Source organism: Pantherophis guttatus, chromosome 1 (genome assembly GCF_059756535.1).
Source record: "Pantherophis guttatus breed Tessera chromosome 1, ASM5975653v1, whole genome shotgun sequence".
Taxonomy (NCBI): Eukaryota; Metazoa; Chordata; class Lepidosauria; order Squamata; family Colubridae; genus Pantherophis; species Pantherophis guttatus.
Window position 1 is genome coordinate 36,458,471 of NC_142063.1, and position 20,269 is coordinate 36,478,739.

Genomic DNA, 20,269 nt, shown 5'->3' on the forward strand with positions numbered 1-20,269 from the left:
TTGTTCTGTTAGTCCCATGTCCCTGCTGGACTATAGGACAGTCTGGTGCCCGAAATCTGAAACCTTGAAATGACAGTGACAATACTAAGTTGCATAGATCAAATTTAGATTCAACATATAACTGTTTTCTAAGTACTTTGTAATTTTTGATGTCCTATGGCATGGTTGCATACTCAACCCCAATTTGACTCATTAGATCACAGTGTAATATAGTTTTTGGGCCTTTCCCATTGCCATTCTGGCTGAGATTGATGAGAATGTTACATGAGAAATAATTTTTATAGTTTTTAAAAGTTAGCAAAACTAGACCCAGTGTGTTTTTCTAATTGAATATAATTAGCATTTAGATTAGATTTTATATGCTTCCATGTCAGGAATCCTTCTCTCTGAACTCTTTAACTTCTATTTATTTTGTATGTAGAAGGAGACAGAAAGTTCCTTCTAGTTATGAATAATACATTGTGTTAAAATTTATCAGCTCTGCTTAAAGTGTTCATACCATTCTTCTAGATTAAGCCAGACCTTGGTAAAAGATGTAGCAATCCTTGCGCGAGAGATTCATGATGTTGCTGGAGATGGCGATTCCCAGAGCTCATCTGGAACAGGCCCAAGTACTGCCCACAGTTCTGTGCCTAATACTCCTGCTTCAACCATCTCGGCAAGAGAAGAGGTATGGGAGCTGGTTAAGGTTGTGAATGAGTGGGTGCAACTTCATTGGCCAGAAGTCCAGCCTGATTCATAATAAAGCACTCAATTATTTTCATATGCAAGCAAGGTTATCTCTATATACTGTATGGTTATTCTGTACTGAAATGGTAAACTTCTTGCCACATACCCATGCTGCTAAATAGCAGAATTTGGCTATGAAACACCTGATTTTAGGATTTCTGTCAGTCACTTTGCAGTTTGTGGTAAAAAAAAATCACCCTAAAACACTACAACTTGGAAGAGAGGGTTTTTTTAAAAGCGATGATTGGATAAACCATTGTGTTAAACTTGTATAAAAGGCACAACCAAGAAAAACATGACTCATGGATTCAGTCATACCTGACCCATATGAACATTGTAATATTGGATTTTTTTGGAATGTGCCTTCCAGCATGGGTGAAGGGACAGCATTAAAACAAACTCTGGAAAAGTTAGTACTCCATTGATAATTGGAGTAAGAGATTGCAAATATTTTGTAGGATTGTGCCTCTAAATTTTCCTCAGAGGATGAGAGACCTTTTGCATACTGAATGTCTCAGCTTGTTTTTTTTTTTACATGTGTTTAACCCATTGTCTATTATTTCATTCTCTTTATCCAAACCCAAAATTAAAATAAACCCAGAAGATTGATTGTATGTATTTAAATTACCATGTGTGTTCACCATCAAGGTCTAAAACTATCCCTTGTAATGATAGAAATGAAGCCAGTTGGGACCAGATTAACATTTGGGCTTTAAATGAAATTGATTGCCAGATTCTGGTTTCTATCCTGGAGAATTCTGCCCCTGATCTCCCAACTCCAGCCTTGGGCAGTGATTTGAAGAAGAGGACCTCCAAGGTCCCTTCCAACTCTATGATTCAATCCCAGTACTGCACTGTCCACTGTTCTTGTGGTAAACAAGAATGTTTGAAATCCAGGCTGCGCTTTGTATTATTATTACTACTATTAGTGTATGGCATTGTTACATTAGCCACATTACTATTGCAAAGTAGTAGTTTGCTACCAATTTACCAGCTCACGCACTTCCCAAGATGTGCCACAGGAGGGCAAGCTGGTACCAGCTGCATTTATTTGTGTTTAGGGCTATGAGATTTTGGCTAGGTTGCCAAAATTGAGATGGTAGCAGGGAGTTATAGAAATCTTATGGTTCTCGGGTAGCCCTAGATATAATGGGTATTGTTATCTCTTTGATTTGGCCTTTTTGATTGTGCTATCCTCTACTTTGCATTTAATTCTTCTAATCTTATGGTCAGCACTGACTGCTCTGTATCCATCCCTCCCTTCCCCTCTTCCTTTCTTTCAATACAGATTGCTCATTCAGCTTTGCAGGCAGCAATTCCATATCAGGTGCATTTTCCATCCCACTTAATGTTCTGTTTTAAAATCTTTTAGTATTCTCTAAATATTTTTTTCTTTATTTCATTTTTTCATTCTTTTCAGCTTTCTTACCTTTTCTTATCCTTCTTTCAATCTTAAATTTTCTTTCACCAAGATTTAGAGTTTAATCCCTATATTTTTTCCTCACCTAGTTATATTCAAATAAACATTGAACTTAAAAAGTTAATGCCTAAGGAATACAGATAGTCCTTGACTTGTGACCACAATTGAGTCCAGAATTACAGTTCTGAGTCATGCCAGTTGTGAAGCAGGTCATCATGTGGCTGACTTGATTTTATGATATTTTTGGTTGTGCTCGTTAAGTAGATGGTCATAAATCAAACACCATGGTTGTTAAGTGAACACTGTGGTCGCTAAACAAACCAATTGTTCACCCATTGGTTTTTGCTGGAAACTAGAAATAACTAGGGTGCTGCAGATAGCTATAAGTGCAGTCCAATTGCTAAACGCCTAAAGCGTGATCATATGGCCGGAAGGTGTGTGTGGCCTGGATGCCACAATTTTGAACCTAGGTCATAAGTACCTTTTGGAGTGTTCATTGTAAATTTGAAAGGTCACTAAGTGAGGACTACCTGTACTCAGTTGGGAATGATAATTTCTTCCCCCCTTCTCCCTAGAACTCATTACCTCCACATCAACAGCATTCATTGCATAAAACCATGTCATGCTATGGGGCAAGTTTAGATGTCACACACTTATTGCGTTTGTTGAATGCGCAGAAGGGAGGGCATGTGTTCTACCTTTTCCCTTTGGGTGTTTATGCATTCAAAGAAGCCCTGCCTGAATGACCTATCATATACAATTGCAACTGCATGGATATATAGGTTTATTCTTGCAATTGTGAATCTTGCCCTGTTTGTATTCCTCGTTTACTTCTCATGGGTTTCCAATCAGTCTTCCAGGATTCTGAAGTTGGAGGAAGAGCCACTAGGAATGGATGCATTGTAGGGGCTTTAGTAAAATTTCAAATATCTATTTCTAAAAAGCTCCATGAGTAAAAAATGGTGTCTTACTAGGATTATGCACATGGAAATCTTAAATGCATTTCACATTCATATTTCCAACAAAACAAAACAAAACAAAAACCCCTCTCTAAAGGAAAGTTTTAATTGATAAAATGACATTGAATGTGGACTGTCTTCTACAGTTGCATAATTTTTAGTAGAACATTTCATCTGATGCTAGTTTGTGTTTTGAAATGAGATTCTAACATTTTGGAATGCTTGAATAGTACTAGTAATATGTATTATACTGAAAGCTGGTGAAAATGACACTCCTATATCGGATACTACAATATTCACTAAAGATGTGATATAATTTCTATTGTGAATTTTGCCACCATTTGCAGGCAGTGACATAGAGCTGCAGTAAGTAAACAAACTACTTAATATTGAGTCACTGAGTAAATTGTGCAATGCTTTATAGAAATGAAGGAGACGAACTCAACACCACGTGTCATTTTCAGTAGCTTCTCTGCACGTAATGTGTTGATCCCACCTAGATGAAGAAGACTGGTATTTGAAGATCACACCATAGTTACTTGTTAATTCTTATATTGTCAACTAGATAATTCAATTCAGCATTTATTTTTTATTCTTAAGCTGGTACAGCATATACCAGAAGCAAGTCTAAACTTCCAAAAGGTGCCTCCTGGTTCATTGGAATTCCGTGATTTTGACCAAAATATGAATGACAGCCGGGAGGAGGATATCACAAAAAGAACACGGATAAGAAACAGGGAAGAGGCAAGTGTATTTCCATTTCATGGAACTATAGGAAATTAAATTCCTCCATGTCTAAGATATGGACGTATGAAACTACTTCCGAATGAGATAATCAGTTCCATGAATAACTGGGTGAAGGTTATCAAAAATACTCACATTAAAAATGCTGTCTTTGAAATTTGTTTTGGTAATTGTATTCCAGGTGATCTTTGACAATTTGATGCTAAACCCTGTGTCCCAGTTATCTCATACCATTCGGGAAAATACAGAAAATTTGGCAGAGAAAATGAAGTGAGTGTATGGTGCCAATCTACCGTATATGGCTCTCTTGTGTAACCACTTATGGATCCTGGAGACTAGCATTTCATACCAGAGTTAGAAAAATGACACTGATTAATACTGGCTCTCAATTTAGGAGAGAATTAAAATGGGCATTTGTATCTTGGTTAGGATATTAAATTTTATATCATAGTCTTGAACATGGCTCCTTGAACTCTTGGAATTTATTTCAAATAATCATGCTTGGAATTTATCCAATAAGATTTAAATATTAATAATTAACTTACTTTTTAAATCAATTAACTGATTGAATATGCTTTCAAATGGCCAGTATTTCAGTATAGTTAATTTGATAATTTGGTATAGATAATTTGTAGCATTCAGGTATACTGAAACGTAGGGTACAGAGATCTACATATAAAAAGACTGTGAGGTTGAATCACTACTATAAAACATTTGATTTTTGTAAAGTAGGATATAAAATTCTGTTAAGTGGGTAAATTCCTGGATGAATTTAGAAAAGCTAAGCAGGTTATTACTTGGATGGGAGACTTACCAGAAAAAACTGGGAAGGTATTAGTCATGGTGGCCATTTTAAGGAAACATTTACCGGTAGCTTCTAATCTGAATATGATGATATATTATTTTATAGTCACAATAAATAAAAGCACCTATTTCTGAAGGTTTGTTTTATACTTTGGAAGTAACAACATTTATGTATTTGTATCAGAATTCTTTTCCAGAATACTGAGAGGACATGGGAAGAAATGGAAGCCAAAATTAATTCTGAAAATGAAGTGCCAATTTTAAAGACATCAAACAAGGTGGGAAATATTTTTTTAAATTATGTGCTTTGCAATCTTGCTATTAAAAATATCTGTTGATGAACTTATTGGATTTATATATGCAAACGTTTTAAGTCTTGGAATGAATGTGAAAGTCAAAAATCAAAATGTGGAATTAGCTCAGGATTTGGATTTTATTTTATTTATTATTTATTTTATTTTATTAAATTTTTATAACGCCCTTCTCCTGCTGGACTCAGGGCGGTAAACAGCCAAGAATAAAAAACATCCAATACAAAATTTAAAATTATTAAAAGAATTAAACAAATTTTGACCCAAATTTAAAACATCCCAACTAAAATCCGTTACAATTAAAATATGTAACGGGGGTGTGTGTGTTATGCCAGTCCAGCTTGGTGAAATAGAAAAGTTTTGAGGGCACGGCGAAAAGCACGGAGATCTGGTATCCTACGTATCTCCGGGGGCAGATCGTTCCAGAGGGCAGGTGCTGCCCCAGAGAAGGCTCTTCCCCTGGGGGTCACCAGCCGACATTGTCTGGCTGATGGCACCCTGAGGAGTCCCTCTCTGTGAGAGCGTACTGGCTGGTGGGAGGCTATCGGTGGCAGAAGGCGGTCCCGTAAGTACCCAGGCCCTGTGCCATGGAGCCCTTTAAAGGTGGTAACCAACACCTTGAAGCGCACCCGGAAAACCACTGGGACCCAATGCAGCTCGCGCAGGAGGGGTGTCACATAGGAGCGGCCCATCACTCCCATAATCCCCCGCGTGGCTGCATTCTGCACCAGTTGGAGCCTCTGGGTGCTCCTCAAGGGGAGCCCCATGTAGAGAGCATTACAGTAGTCCAGGCGGGAAGTGACGAGAGCCTGAGTGACTGTGCGTAAGCAGTCCTGATCCAGAAAAGGACGCAATTGGTGAATCAGGCGAACCTGATGAAAAGCCCCCCTGGCCATGGCCATCATATGCTCTTCTAAAGACAGCTGTGCATCCGGGAGGACACCCAAGTTGCGAGCCCTGTCCGAGGGGGCCAGTAACTCGCCCCCAATAGCCAGCGATGGCACCATCTGGCTATATCGGGACGCTGGAAGCCACAGCCACTCGGTCTTGGAAGGGTTGAGTCGAAGCCTGTTTCTCCCCATCCAGACCCGCACGGCCTCCAGGCACCGGGACATCACTTCAAGGGCATCGTTGGGATGGCCTGAGGTGGAGATGTACAGCTGGGTATCATCAGTGTACTGATGGAACTCCACCCCAAAACCACGGATAATCTCACCCAGTGGCTTCACATAAATGTTGAACAGAAGGGGTGAGAGGACCGACACCTGTGGCACCCCACAAACAAGGCGCCTCAGGGTCAACCTCTGCCTCCCTGCCAACACCGACTGTGACCTGTCAGAGAGATAGGCGGAGAACCACCGTAAGACGGTGCCCCCCACCCCCAACCCCTCTAACCAGCGCAGCATGATACCATGGTCGATGGTATCAAAAGCCGCTGAGAGATCTAACAGGACTAGGATAGAGGAACAACCCCTATCCCGAGCCCTCCAGAGATCATCCACCAACGCGACCAATGCTGTTTCTGTGCTGTGCCCATGCCTGAAGCCGCACTGGAGTGGATCTAGATAGACAGCTTCATCCAGGTACCAAGGAAGCTGTCGCGCCACCACACTCTCAACAACCTTCACCACAAAGCGAAGGTTGGAGACCAGACGATAGTTAGCCAAAACAGCCGGATCCAGAGAGGGCTTCTTGAGGAGGGGCCTCACCACCGCCTCTTTCAAGGCACACAGCAAGACACCCTCACTCAAAGAAGCGTTAATAATCCCCTGGAACCAGCCTCGCGTAACCTCCAGGGAGGCCAGCACCAACCAGGAGGGACACGGGTCCAATAAACATGTGGTTGCGTTCAGCCGTCCCAGTATCCTGTCCACATACTCGGGAGCGACAGAATTGAACTCTTCCCAAATGACATTCTCAAGACTGGCCTCCATCATCCTGTCTGTACCTACCAAGTCAGAGACCAAGCCTTCCTGAATCTGAATGATTTTATCGTGCAGATACTGGACAAAATCCTCAGCCCAACCCTGTAAGGGATCCTCCCGCGCTCCCAGATGGAGGAGGGAGCGGGTCACCCTAAACAGGCCGGCTGGGCGGTTATCTGCAGATGCGATAAGAGTGGAAAAATAGTTACATTTTGCCACTTTTATCGCCACTAGGTAAGTCTTAATATGAGATCTTACCAGTGTTCAGTCAGATTCGGAACGGCTAGACCTCCAACTGCTCTCCAGGCATCTTCTCCGGCGCTTCATCTCCCTTAGCTCCTCGGAGAACCAAGGAGCCAGGTAAACTCAGCGATGGTCAGAGGCCGCAAAGGCATGACTCGGTCCAAAGTGTCAGCGGCCGCCCTATCCCAGGCGGCCACCAATTCTGCAGCCGAGCCGTGAGTCAGAGCCTCAGGGAATGGCCCAAGCTCCATCTGGAACCCATCAGGATCCATCAGGTGCCTGGGGCGGAACCATCTAGTCTGTTCCGCCTCCCTGCGGCGGGGTGTGGTGGTTAGAAAGTCAAGCCTAAGAAAGGAATGATCTGACCATGACAAGGGCTCAGTCACTATCTCCCCTATCTCAAGATCATTCATCCACTGACCAGAGACAAAAATCAAGTCCAGAGTATGTCCTCCTGTGTGAGTGGGTCCATGAATTAATTGGGTCAGGTCCATGGCCATCATGGAAGCCATGAACTCCCGGGCCACCTCAGATGCTTCGCCAGCAGATGGCAAGTTGAAGTCCCCCATGACCATAAGCCTGGGGGTCTCCACCGCCACCTCAGCAATCACATTGAGCAGCTTGGGCAGGGCAGCCGACACGTGTCAGGGAGCCAGGTACGTAATCAGCAAGCCCATCTGCCTCCCATGTCCCCACTTCACAAGGAGGGACTCACATCCGGCTATCTGAGGTACAGTGGCCTCCCTTGGAGCAAGTCCTTCCTTTACCAGAACCGCCACCTCCCCGCCCCTCCCCTTGGACTTGGTTGATGGAATGCATAGAAATCTGGTGGGCACATCTCGATGAGGGGAACCCCCCCTCCTGGCCCAACCAGGTCTCCGTAATACCTACCAGGTCCGCACCCCCCTCCTGAGCCAGATCACAAATGAGGGGGGCTTTATTTACCACGGACCTGGCATTGCACAACATCAACCGGAGGCCCAGGCCCTGGGGGTCCGAACAACCCGGGGAACGAGAAGAGCATTGGGGGGGCCGGAGCACACAATCGCTCGCAAGTAGCGAGTGCGCTCTCCCCTAACACTATATGGCTCCCTGCTCCCACCATATCTGCCCCCCTCACCCACAGTGCCGATGGAAATGCCCTCCCCAGTATAGGAACTAGCCCTCCCCACCCCCCAAGACCCAGTCCCGACACCTGTGGGTTGCCCCCCAAACCCACCCCAGTCATACACGTTATATCCTCCCTCCCACCCCTTAAAAAGTGAATTAAAAAAGAATACAAAGAACTTTTAAAACTTTTAAAATCCCCCACGCCCTCGTGCCACCTCTCGGGATCCCAGGACCCGTCCTTGAGGTATTTCTTGGCAAGGCCAGTAGGCCACTTCCAGGAATGGGGGGCATTCCTTAAAGCGCATAAGTCTGATCTTGAATACAGTCGTGGAGCCATGGCAGCCATGGAAGAGGGTGCGAAAGTGGTAAACAAGAGACGTTAAAAGCAGGCTGGGAACTGGCTGAGATTTTAATCTTATTTCTTTTTACTTTTGAGGAAACATGTAAATAAACATATATTCTACTGACAAGATTCACACTATGGAACTCAGCCCTTGAATTATAATATAATATAATATAATGAAAACTAAAGAGTTTTGAAATTGAAATCCAGTGGGAAATCTTTAAAAGTAAATTTAAAGAAAATATTTTGGTGTATGCTGTTCAAAACAAGTTAGATCAAGTATGAAACTAAGTATAAATCGGTTTAATTGAATTTTTAAAAATGTACACTACAGGCTTATTTTGCTAAAGTTGATCACTGTTTAATTTTTTAAATCTAGGAAATCAGCTCTATTTTGAAGGAGCTTCGCCGAGTCCAAAAGCAACTTGAAGGTTTGTAATATTTGTCTTCATAGTTCTTTTTTTGATGTAAATGATTAGCCTTAAAAAGAATATGATTAAGTTTTGAAAAACAGAAAGCTGAAGGTGTTGCCCACATGCCATGTGTTGGAGTGTAAAATAAGACTTACTTTGGTCTTCAGATAAAACAAAATGTCTGTTGAGCAACTTCAAGTGAGGAGCTGTAGAGATTCTCAGTCATCCAGGTCATGGCTGTCCCAAAGGTGTTTTTTCAGGAGGCAACTGGACTTTTCTTGTTTTTCTTTTGAAGATGTTTCACTTCTCATCCAGGAAGCTTCTTCGGTGACAGGATAGTGGGGAATGGAAGGATTTATATTCCTTCCATTCAAATGAGGTTGAATGTATATTTGCATTCAAGGGGTATTGGTATTTCCACTGGTGTAGAATGCAACCAGTTGCTTGGTGCATATGCCATCACTGCTTCATGAGTGGCACTGGCTGCCGATATGCTTTCAGCTACAATTCAGGATGCTTCAATTCAATTCACCTTTAAAACCCTTCATGGCTTAGGACTGAACCCATTTACTAATGGGACTGTCTGTCCCCAACTGTCTCTACCAGTCTAGCAGGAGATGCATGCCCCAAGTACTCTCAGTTAAGGAGTATCCATAAGGCCCTTGTAATTTGGTTTTGTCCCCAAGCCTGGGGCCCAAGACATGTGATAGAGCCTATCTCTAGCTACAGTATGTGGATACAGTACTTAGTTGGATGATGCCCAACTACTATGTATTTTATTTTTATATTGTGTATTATGTCAACTTGCAAAGCTTTCTAGACCAGCTTTCAAGTTGCCATAAGCGGGGGGGGGGGGGGGAAAGGGAGAACTGACGGAGCTGCTCGGCTGCTCCAACTGAAAACACATTCCACACATGCCTTTCTCCAGATTGTATCCTAGGTTACCGGAGTCAGCAGGAGGGGTGGGGTTTTTACAGCCCGCCAACGTGGTCCATTGGAGAATGTTATTTATGACATGCCCAGGGAGGAGGGGGGAGACAGGGTCATGGGGGCCCGGAAAGTACGTGCGGTTAGAGCTGACTCCATTTGAGTAATTACCGGAATGTTGCTCCTAATAAATGGCTACATTTCTTTTGAAACTTGGCTCGAGGCTCCTGAATTAACTAAAGCATTTTTTGGAAACTTCACATATTTTATGTATTTTATTGTAAGCCACCTGTAGTCACATATATGAGAGGGGCAGCAATATAAATCAAATCAATATAATTCAGTCTTCGCAAAGCAGCTATCACAGAATGAGCTTTCATAACATTAAATACTGTATCTGCCTGGAGATCATGCTTCTGAAATGGAAGCCATTCACTGTCCATGCACTCAGTTGTTGCTCAGGTATCAAATATCAAGTGAAAAAGTAGGATGGAATTTAGTAAGAGGGCTGGCTGATCATGCTTCTTTTTTCCTTTTTGGCAGTTATAAACGCCATCATTGACCCAAGCGGGAATTTGGATTTGCTCACCAATAACAAGACCTGTTCTGTGCTACAACCTGAAGCAGCTAAAGTCAGGACTGCCAACAACACTTCTGGATCTGTGTTGGAGTCTTTGTCACCTGTCAAGAAAATGAATTACACTCAGAAATTGAACTTTGGACCTACTGGCCTGCATGATAAAACATTTGTTCCAGATGGGGAGAAATATGTGATCTGACAGAATATTTTCTATTGCTTACCCTGTAGTATGTCATTTACTGTGGCGTTTAGTATTGCATATGAGTTGTGTGTGAGTGGTTGTGGGCAAGTCCACGTGGAACAGTTGTTTAGATTGTTAGCACATTGCACAACATGGGAAAGGTACAATCTCTGCTATGTGGGCTGTTGACGTTTGGGTGAAGCCCTTTGTGGGGAAGAAAGGCTAATGGTGTGGAACAACACATCCACATGAGAATTTTTTGTAACAGAAAACAATTTGGTGTGCCATTCTTCTATTGTGCCATAACAAAGCAGACCTTGCATATTCTTCATTCTCTATTGCTGAAGCTCTGATATGTTCTCAGATATAGCCTGTTCATAGCAATTGGTTGAGTTGTATATAGAATCCATTTTGAAAATATACTTTTTGAGACAGTGGATAGCTGGTGCTGTATAATTAATTTTAAATACGGAGTATTCAAATGGTTTGGTCAGGATTTATTTTTCATACTGTCAGGTAAAGTGAGGCAGCGTAGCTTACTTTTACAAATTCAGGAGCAGTTGCCTGAAAAATGTCTTCGAGGAGGAAGCAAAGATGATATTGAATAATTTTGCTTCCAGTCATACAGTTTTCACTGTTCCACTGGTTAAAAGAGTGGAGACGAGAGCTGTGAATATGGCTGCATTGTTTTCTGTATGTGATTCATTTGAAAAAATCCAAATAAGTAGTTCTGTAGGAGAGGATTCAATGACCAAATCAGGATTTTGTATAGCCGGGTTGCCAAATTCTTACTGTATCATGTTAGTCTCCATGTAACAAAGGGTTTATGTGCTCTGAATATTTTTTTTAATATGCTATCTAAAAAGGGGCATAAGAATAAATGTTCCACAACTGGGCAAGTATGTCTCCCCAGCACTATGGTGGTAAGGTTACATGGTCTTTTTAAGCATGGCCTGTTAATTAAGACAGAATACCTGAACTGACACAAGACTCATCTATAAACCATAGTAGTAACATGATCACAACTTGCTAAGCCACCATGTGGCTTGTTTGATTTGGGTTTAGCATGATGCTTAAGCTTAAGCCCAAGATGCTTAACCCAATTGTGTGGATCTCATTTTATTTATGTGGATGAGCCATTCTGGACCTTGCACAGCTTTGTGCAGTTTATGGCTTAGTACAATTTTGGGTGGGGTCAGTTTAAATGCATTCTTTAAAACTTTAAGCCAATATTCCCTGGTTGTGTATGTGTAGATTGGGGGGGAAGAGGGAGGGCTCTGCAACACTTAAGGTACAGGTACCAATTTTGCCTATAAATTGCACAGTAACACAATGTATTTCCAAATCATGGCTCAGGCTACTTTAGTGATGGCAGATATCATCTCCCTTTTGGGACTCAGGCAGAGCAGAAAAATATAGTTTGGCTGCTAGGCAGAAAAAGTTGCTCATCCTGGCTTGTTGTGTAGTACGAATCTAAGCTAACCACAACTCAGCATGTGTATACTTGGTCTGAATCTCACTGACATTCATGCACTATTTAAAGAGCAGAAAGGTACAGGTCTTTTTTGTACCTCTAGGAAAACTGTTTTGAGCAGACTTTCTCCATATCCATGTAGTTTCAGGGTTTGGGGTGGACCTTCAACAAGGCATGCTCAACAAGCCCCCATGAGATGATCCTCTCATGCTTGGTTCAGTGTTAATGGGTATCCCACACAACATGGGAAAAGTAGCATGTTGTATCAGTAGATCAGTTTTTCTCAACCTTGACTGCTTGAAGATGTGTTTGAAGCATTGATAGTTTGCAGCTTGAAGTTATGCTGACTGGGGGAATTCTGTGAGTTGGACTTCACAAATCTTCAAATTGCCAAATTTGAGAAACACTGCAGTAAATATTATGCTGAACTTTTGGTTCCATCAAAGAGCGGATTTCTCTGACCTCTGGAACTAGCCATTCAGAATTCCATATTCCCTTCCACTCCAAATTATAAGATGGGGACTATCAAAAAGTTGCCACAAATAATGGTGATATTGTAGCTGTTGCCTTAAAATTGCTCAAATGAATGTAGATCCTGGGATATATCTTGGAAATTATATAACAGTTTTCGTTTAATGTAGTTTCTAGGACAATGTAAGTAAACTAATTTGCTCCAATATTCAGTGTTATCCAGTATTCCTGTGCTGGGAATTTGAGCACCTAAGAACAAAAAGCATGAATTAATACTTACCTCCTCTATTGACCAACCACAAAACAATTTCTAATATTGGTGCCATCCTTTCTTGAACCTTGATGCTAAAACTTGTTTGGCTAATGATGTGTCAAGTGAGTAGTGCAGTATTATAATTGTCTTATGTCTGCCCATTATAAACTTAATACCAATATCAAGAATAACTTTGCAAACATTTTTAAATGCCCATTTTTCCAATTAAAATGCATTGTCCATTTGTCAAATCAGCAATGCTTTAAATAGGATGGGATTAAGAACAGCACTGTTAACTATTTGAAATACTTATTTATATCACTTGACACAGGGAAATCTTCATTTCATTTCTAAATAATTGTTGAAGGCCACCAGATTAAATACAGTCGAGAAGTGAATTCAGTTAAGAAATGAATACAGTTGAGAAATGAATGCAGTATAGAACTACTGTATTGATAGTAATTTATTCAGGTCTGAAAATGATGGATAGTGTGGATATATCCTACAGAGCAGCGGACCCCAACCTTGGTGGCCTGGGTGGGGGGTGGGAAAGGGGAACCAGGTTGTGCGAGTGGCAGGCTGGCCCACAGCTCAGCTTGCATGAGCGGTGGGCCAGCACACATACCCACATGTGCACACAGCTTGAGCAACTTGAGCTGCACGCATGGGTTTATACGCACTGCCCTGCTGCTTACACAAGTTGAGTGTGTGCACATGTGCACTGGCCCGCTGCTCATGTGGTCCGCTTCTGAATAAGTTACGGACCAGTAGTGGGCTGCAGCCTGGGGGTTGGAGACCCCTGTTATAGAGAACATATTTAAAATGTTACATTCTAGTAGAAGTAAAATTGGTTTGGAAAATGAATGAAAGAATTCAATTTAGTTGCTCAGAGGAAGTCTTTGCTATCCAGTTGGATTTTACTTGATTGTCCACGGGTTTAAATAATGTAAATGCTGCTATTGATGTTGAGGCACCAAATAAAAGTTGCCAGTACTTTTCCCATTAGAAACTGATCCAGTTACAGATTCATTTATACATCTTCTGTTTAATTGTACCTGATGGCTGCTTGTAAACTTGTCTCTGAATCATAGAGATGTCACATGTCGATTCTTGCCGCTCACCAAATTTTTCCACCGTCTTTAACAACCCAAACGCATCAAAATTCTTCACCTTAATTAGTGAATTAACTAGTGATGTCACACTAGTCCATATTTGCCAGCACCAAATCTACATTAGATTACCTTCCAAATATACTGTTGCAGAGAGAGAGGCTGAGTTTGAGTAAGTTTAGAAAAAAACCCTAGAAAAGCACTTTTGTATTTTTATGCCATCTTCTCAGTCAACTTTCCTCAACAGAATGAATTGCAAATTCATAGAATGTAGAATTTTCAAAGTTCCCAGGCAACATTTATCTGGGGAATTCTAGAAAATGCAGGCTTAACACATGTGGAAGAACGTTCACATATGAACATATGTTTCATAAATTTTCAAGCCTAAGGTGAGACATTTGTCCTAGACCATAACTACATCTATGTATGACCATCCAGAAGGCATGGACATAGACATAGCACAAGTAGCAAAAAAGACTTAGGCTTACCTTACACATAAAATTAAAAATTGAAACAAACTAAGGTTATACAATTAATATAGTACAAATAGATTGCATATTACTTCTTATACATTTAAGTCAAGGAAGAAGCTACGTGGCTTTGATATTCTCATATTGGATCCCTCTAGTGCAATATGCATACAGCCTGTTAAACATTTAATCCCAGTATGTGGGTGTAATCTAGGTCCCATTTATTTGACATTCTGATTAGCAGAAAGTCAAACGGGACCTACTTGCTGATACACAGTTTTTTAAATTTAATTAAAACCTTTATATTTGGCTAGCCAGTTTCAAAGGATTATAAAGCCCAAATCATTTGAAGTTCAGTGACAAATGTTTGATTTCTTCAGAGTAGCTTAAATTTGGGGGGCACGGACGGGGACAGTTTATCCCCCTTAGGTTAAAATGACTGATCAAGATTGAGTATGATTCATTGAGAGAATGTTGTATCTGTTTAATGAGAATGAATGCTGTCATTCTCAAACTGGTGGTAATTATACTACCATATAGTCTGAGAATGTGCAGTAACATAAATGTGCTAAATAAATACATATGTAAAAACACTGAATAAAAGCAGTTAATGGGGGCAATTTTTGCCTGTCTCAAAGTTTTTGTATAGATTTCAAGCAGAGGTGTGTGTACATATGATTCTGCACATTTGCCAATACAGATAGTCCTTGTTTTACCACAATCAAGACTGGCAACTCTGTTGCTATGCCACACAATTAAGCAAGACATCACATGACTACAACTTATAATTTCATGCCAGCTTCTTCATTGACACTGCTTGTTGGAAGTTAGCTGTGAATCATGTAAATGGAAATTAAATGACTCTGGGATGCTGCACTATCATAAATTCAAAGACTGTCTATAAAGTTACTTTTTCAGTGCTGTCGTTACTGCTAAATAATTGCTAAACAGGGCCGTTGTTAAGTGAGGACTACCTCTATGGCTGGGTTCAATTCAAATTAGGGCAAATTTCAGAGGCAAGTTTTCAAGAATGACCAGCTGTGTACATTAGCAGAAGGAATAACTTGTTCTCATTTCACCTGAGAGAAATGGATTGGGTAAGTGTTTTTCTACATCACATGAAACCTGTGTACCCAGAAAGGCTTTGAAACCAATTGGAAATGATAAATCTCTTTACATAATATCTTGGACCTTAAATGCACACTTCAGTTTAAGCTATACAATGAGTGTCTTAAATATATACCGTACATTTTAAAAACCTAATGTGTGTATATCCCCAAGTCATCCTTACATGAATCAAAGGAAATGTTTGCCCTGAATGTTTACAGATACCTACTTTTGAAAGAAGTGGGAGTGTAAGTTGCTACTGATTTTTCACTTTTGTAAATGGATTCCTTCCTTCCTTCCTTCCTTCCTTCCTTCCTTCCTTCCTTCCTTCCTTCCTTCCTTCCTTCCTTCCTTCCTTCCTTCCTTCGCAAATGAATTCCTGATCTTGCCATTGTCAAAGTCCAGAAAACTACTTGTTCACTTTCTGTTGTGTCCCCTGTTCAGTGGTGCCTAAGCATCTGCTGGTTGTTACTCTGCTGAAACTGTTTTCCACTGTTAAAAACATTTTTTCACAGCTATCATTGTATTAGATCTGCATGCCACACTGAAGCAAGCTGAGCTGTATGAGAGTTACTAAAATTCAGCTTTGTGTAACTCAAAACTGTTTCAGTGACTTCCATTTTTAGTTCATCTTTTACTTCATTTTGATGTCCTCTTTAAAATACTATGTATAATTATAAGATCCATCTGATTCCTGCAGACCTTCAATAGGATGCTTTTCCCCCCTTTGTCTTAGATTTTCTTTTTTAAAAAATCAGTAATTTATTTTGCTTGACAGGCAGTTTATCTGTACCATTTTGTTTCTGAATAATGTGGATGTCTTTCAAACCAAAATAAATGGTTATTTTATATAATTTTATCACAAATTTGCTATAATAAATCATTCTCATACCAGGTTTATACAAAGTTAGAGGCCTGAGCTAATCTCTTTGGAGGCTTCAGTTGGGAAAGGTACGAAATAGACACCTGTTTGAATCTATAGGAACAGATTTTCTTTTTAAGGTTCCAGACATCTTTCTGACTATAAAATGCTGGGGAGCAAAGGAAGGAAGGAATAAATCCATAGCACGGAAGAGAAGGATTGGTGAATTGCTGCTACTCTGTTTTCCACCATTTACTCACCTGATGCAAGTGAGCTTGGAGTAAACATTTTTAGGAGCCAAAACAACATCATCCCTATGGAAGTGGTTGTAGTGGAATAGAAACATGCTAGAAGGAACTGCAAGACAGCTCTGCTCCTCCCAAAAACCCCATGAGAGCTTTGCATGATATATAGAGGCACAACATTGCATATTGAATGAAATAAAACAGGACAATTAAAAAATCTCAGAGAAAGAACCCTTTGGTGGGTGCAAGTTTTGAAGACTACTGCATGCCGCAGAATTTAGTTTTCAGGTTCCATTGGATGATCATTGTTACCTTTTTCTTCACCTTGGTCTCTTCATCTCTAGCAGTCTCCTTGAACTTCTATTGAATTTCAAAATTCTTAGGTTACTGCCTGCCTTTCCTTCTCTGTCGCCAGCAGTGGTTTAGAAAGTGAGATGCAAGATTAGATCAGTAGAGAAAGTCGTATTCTGCTAGGTCAGACCTAGGCATTTTATGGGCCTGGGCCATATCTGGCTCTTTGGCTCTCCCTGTCCGGCAGCATGAGGTCAATTGGAAGTTAGAAAAGAAAAAGTAAACAAGTAAGCTGCAGGGAGTGGGAGAAGCAGCTCCTTTAGTCAGCTAGCAAGAGAAAGCTTTTCTGCACCTGCAGAAGAAGAGCAGCAGCCAGGCTGAGGCAAAGGGAGGCATGGCTTTGTGCTCCCTCCTCCCTCAACATGTGGGTGGCACGAGCGGCAGAATTAAGTTCAGCTTATTGGTTTGGTCCTCCACAACAGTCTCAGCTTCTCATGTGGCTCCTTTAGAGAATTCGTTGCCCATGCCTGTGCCAGGTGGAAAATTCATCAATGAATGGCAAAGGTGCCCCTCCTCTCCTTCAGGACAAAAAAGTTGGCATGAAATCTGTGTGGCCTGCCATCCCACACAAGCAGGGTTTTTCCTCCACCAAAAAGCATGCCAAATGTGTCTAACTAAAGACAGCAAGGGAAAATTGCTTGACTGCATACGTGTAACTTTTCTGCTGAACAGGCCTGGTATGTATCAGAATGCCTTAATCCCTAGCTTTCATTATTATCTAATAATGATTACTTCCTCATTGTAAAGTGGGAATTCAACCAATGGTCCATTCAGGTGGGAAATAGTTTTAAACATTTGTTTAAATCAGCCTTCCGATAGTTGCCAAGAGATCTGGTTTGATGTAGAGGCCCTGTAGAGGCCTGAGATGGGACTAATTTCCAAAATAGTGAACATTTTTAAAATTACTGTATGTTAATGGCCATTGAGGACTCTTGGTGAAGGTGAGTTTTCTCTTGAGATGGCCTGGATTAGGAAACAGGAGGCCCTCATTATGGAACAAAGACGACTTTGCAGATTCAGCCTCAATATCTACATTTATGAATGTATGTTGTTTTGGACATGTTGAGAAAGAAACTTGTATTTAGGATTTTGGAGGACTTTCTGTTGGTAAATAAAGAGAGCAGGAGAAAGCTGTGTGTTATAAATCTTTGTACCCACCCAACCCACTGCCCCAGCTGCCCTAAGTTTTATGCTTTAAAAAAAGGGCAGTTAGTATTTGAAAGCAAAGTGCTAGCCTCTAGCATTAATGTTGTTTTAAAAATGGGTCTCATAGTTATTGTTACAAAAACATGACTGCAGCCCAGGTCCTTAGAAGATGGTGCAGTATGTTTACCTAAATTGAAAATGGGGGTGTAAAATTGATAAAAAATATAAAGGCATGGTAAGAAGTGATTGGGAAGAACTTCAGCTATTTGTTTTTGGATAAATGAGTGTTTTACAATTGACCAAACTTGCCATGCCAGTCACTGAGGATAGGCAAGTCACCTCTGTGACGCACATTTTGTGGGAGTATCGATAAAATCTTTTCAGCAGTGCCCCGGCACGCGCAAAAATGGCCTGCTCTCAATTTTGATCTGGAATGTAATGACACATTTTAATTATTATAAACAAGGATATGAAAAGGATACGGCTTGTTCATATAACACAATTGAATTAGTTCAGATCAATGTGAGGTCTGTCTAGGTTGAACAGGCCGTTTGAGATTGTAGACTTTCTGCTCTAGTCCCAGAAATCTATTTATTTTAAATGATTTAAAGAGCCATCCATTTCATATTAATGACTCCAGATGACATACAAAGGTTAATTTATCCTAGCCTGCTCCTTGAACATTAGCAAAGCTATTCAGCCAATTCTTTTCCTAGTCCTTAAACTTAAAATGTTGATGCCCAACAGCACATGAATTGGGATGTCTGAGTTTCTTACATACTGGCAATTTTTATAGATTGCTAGGATGCAAAGGGTGCAGTGAGACTATAATTTCTAGCCCCATTTCTTGTTTTTATTAGTATTTTATTTTAATTTTATTGCCAGAATGAGAGAAAAATAAATAAATGGTGATGCAATTTGAATAGGTTTGGGGAAGTTTAATCCGCATTTTCCATTCATGCCCCATTCAAGGTTTCTTCCCCTGTGCAGGGGTGGAGGAATCCAAAGGAAAACGGACATACTTTTTTTTTTTTGTGTGTAATGTTAGGATTCCTCTGAGAGTATCTTGAAATATGTAATAGTAATTAAATGTCTTCTCTGTTCTAGGTTTCACTTTCTTCATTTTGCCCCGATGATTGCACTTTTGATCTTGTAGCCATTTTTTATATTATCTATGATGCAGAAAAATGTATATAGGTCTCTATTGGCATCTTTCAAGGTGTCAGAGGTATCATTAAATCTGAACATAGGTCCTTGAATAATTTGAATAAAATGGATCTCTCCCACGAATTAATTTGTATGGATTGTATCACTACTGACTAGAAATGGGAGCAAACAATGACTGACTATTTCTTCTTACACATATATAGAAAACTAGCATGTCATGGAGAAAGCAAACTCAGTATTGGAGTGGAAATATTTTTGTGGAAGTATTTTTTAATGGGAGGATCAAATCTGGATCAAGTCAAGCCTCACCTGAAACGATATACTCCAAAGATAGATTTATCATTTCAGGAATAATTAAGATCAGTTCCAATTCAATTAATAATACTGACTTGCCTTATAAATCTGCAGTATAGATTACTAAGAAAGCATGATTAAATAGAAGTGTGCAAAGCACTTGAATGAAGATTACATATTAATAAAGCATGTTTCTTTTAACTATTAAACAAGCTGTACTGAATATAGTTCCTACCTGTAAATGTGTGTAAAGCATTGCTGCTTTAATGTGAAATATTTAACAAGTTTAAGAGAGATACATAGTAAAACACTTCATTCATGTGAATATCCAAGAAATGAAGTCTGATCATCTCCCTCAAAAATTGTGTTGTAAGCCACCCTAAAACTCAGTAGATGGCCATATCTAGTCCTTCTTGGCTGTTCTTAAAAAAGAGAGAGAGAGTTGGGCGTAGTTAGAATTTGCACAGGAGACTATCAAATTATCCCAGGACTATAGATTGGGAAGTTAAGAAAACATTTTAGAAGGAAATCATGATCATGACAATGCAAAGCACTTTCTTTTTGCTGCTGAGTAAAATATGTGAATGGGTGCATTAAGGTGGTGTATACTTCAAATGTGATTTGGAAAAAG

General features: G+C 40.4%; 1 protein-coding gene across 8 annotated transcripts in view; it reads left to right on the forward strand.

Moving 5' to 3' along the window:
• CEP170B (centrosomal protein 170B) overlaps window positions 1-16,439 on the forward strand; it is a 72,307-nt gene extending 55,868 nt beyond the window's left edge. For 4 of the 8 annotated variants that reach the window (XM_034418579.3, XM_034418580.3, XM_060687297.2 and 1 more), the window contains exons 14-20: window positions 511-670; window positions 2,018-2,056; window positions 3,709-3,852; window positions 4,034-4,122; window positions 4,841-4,934; window positions 8,968-9,019; window positions 10,472-16,439. In XM_034418579.3, the coding sequence (XP_034274470.1) occupies window positions 511-670; window positions 2,018-2,056; window positions 3,709-3,852; window positions 4,034-4,122; window positions 4,841-4,934; window positions 8,968-9,019; window positions 10,472-10,707 (814 nt within the window). In that variant the 3' untranslated portion in view covers window positions 10,708-16,439. The remainder of the gene's footprint in view (window positions 1-510; window positions 671-2,017; window positions 2,057-3,708; window positions 3,853-4,033; window positions 4,123-4,840; window positions 4,935-8,967; window positions 9,020-10,471) is intronic. The other 4 variants (XM_087871779.1, XM_087871782.1, XM_060687296.2 and 1 more) reach the window with 1 other exon arrangement.
• Window positions 16,440-20,269: the final 3,830 nt, after the last annotated feature.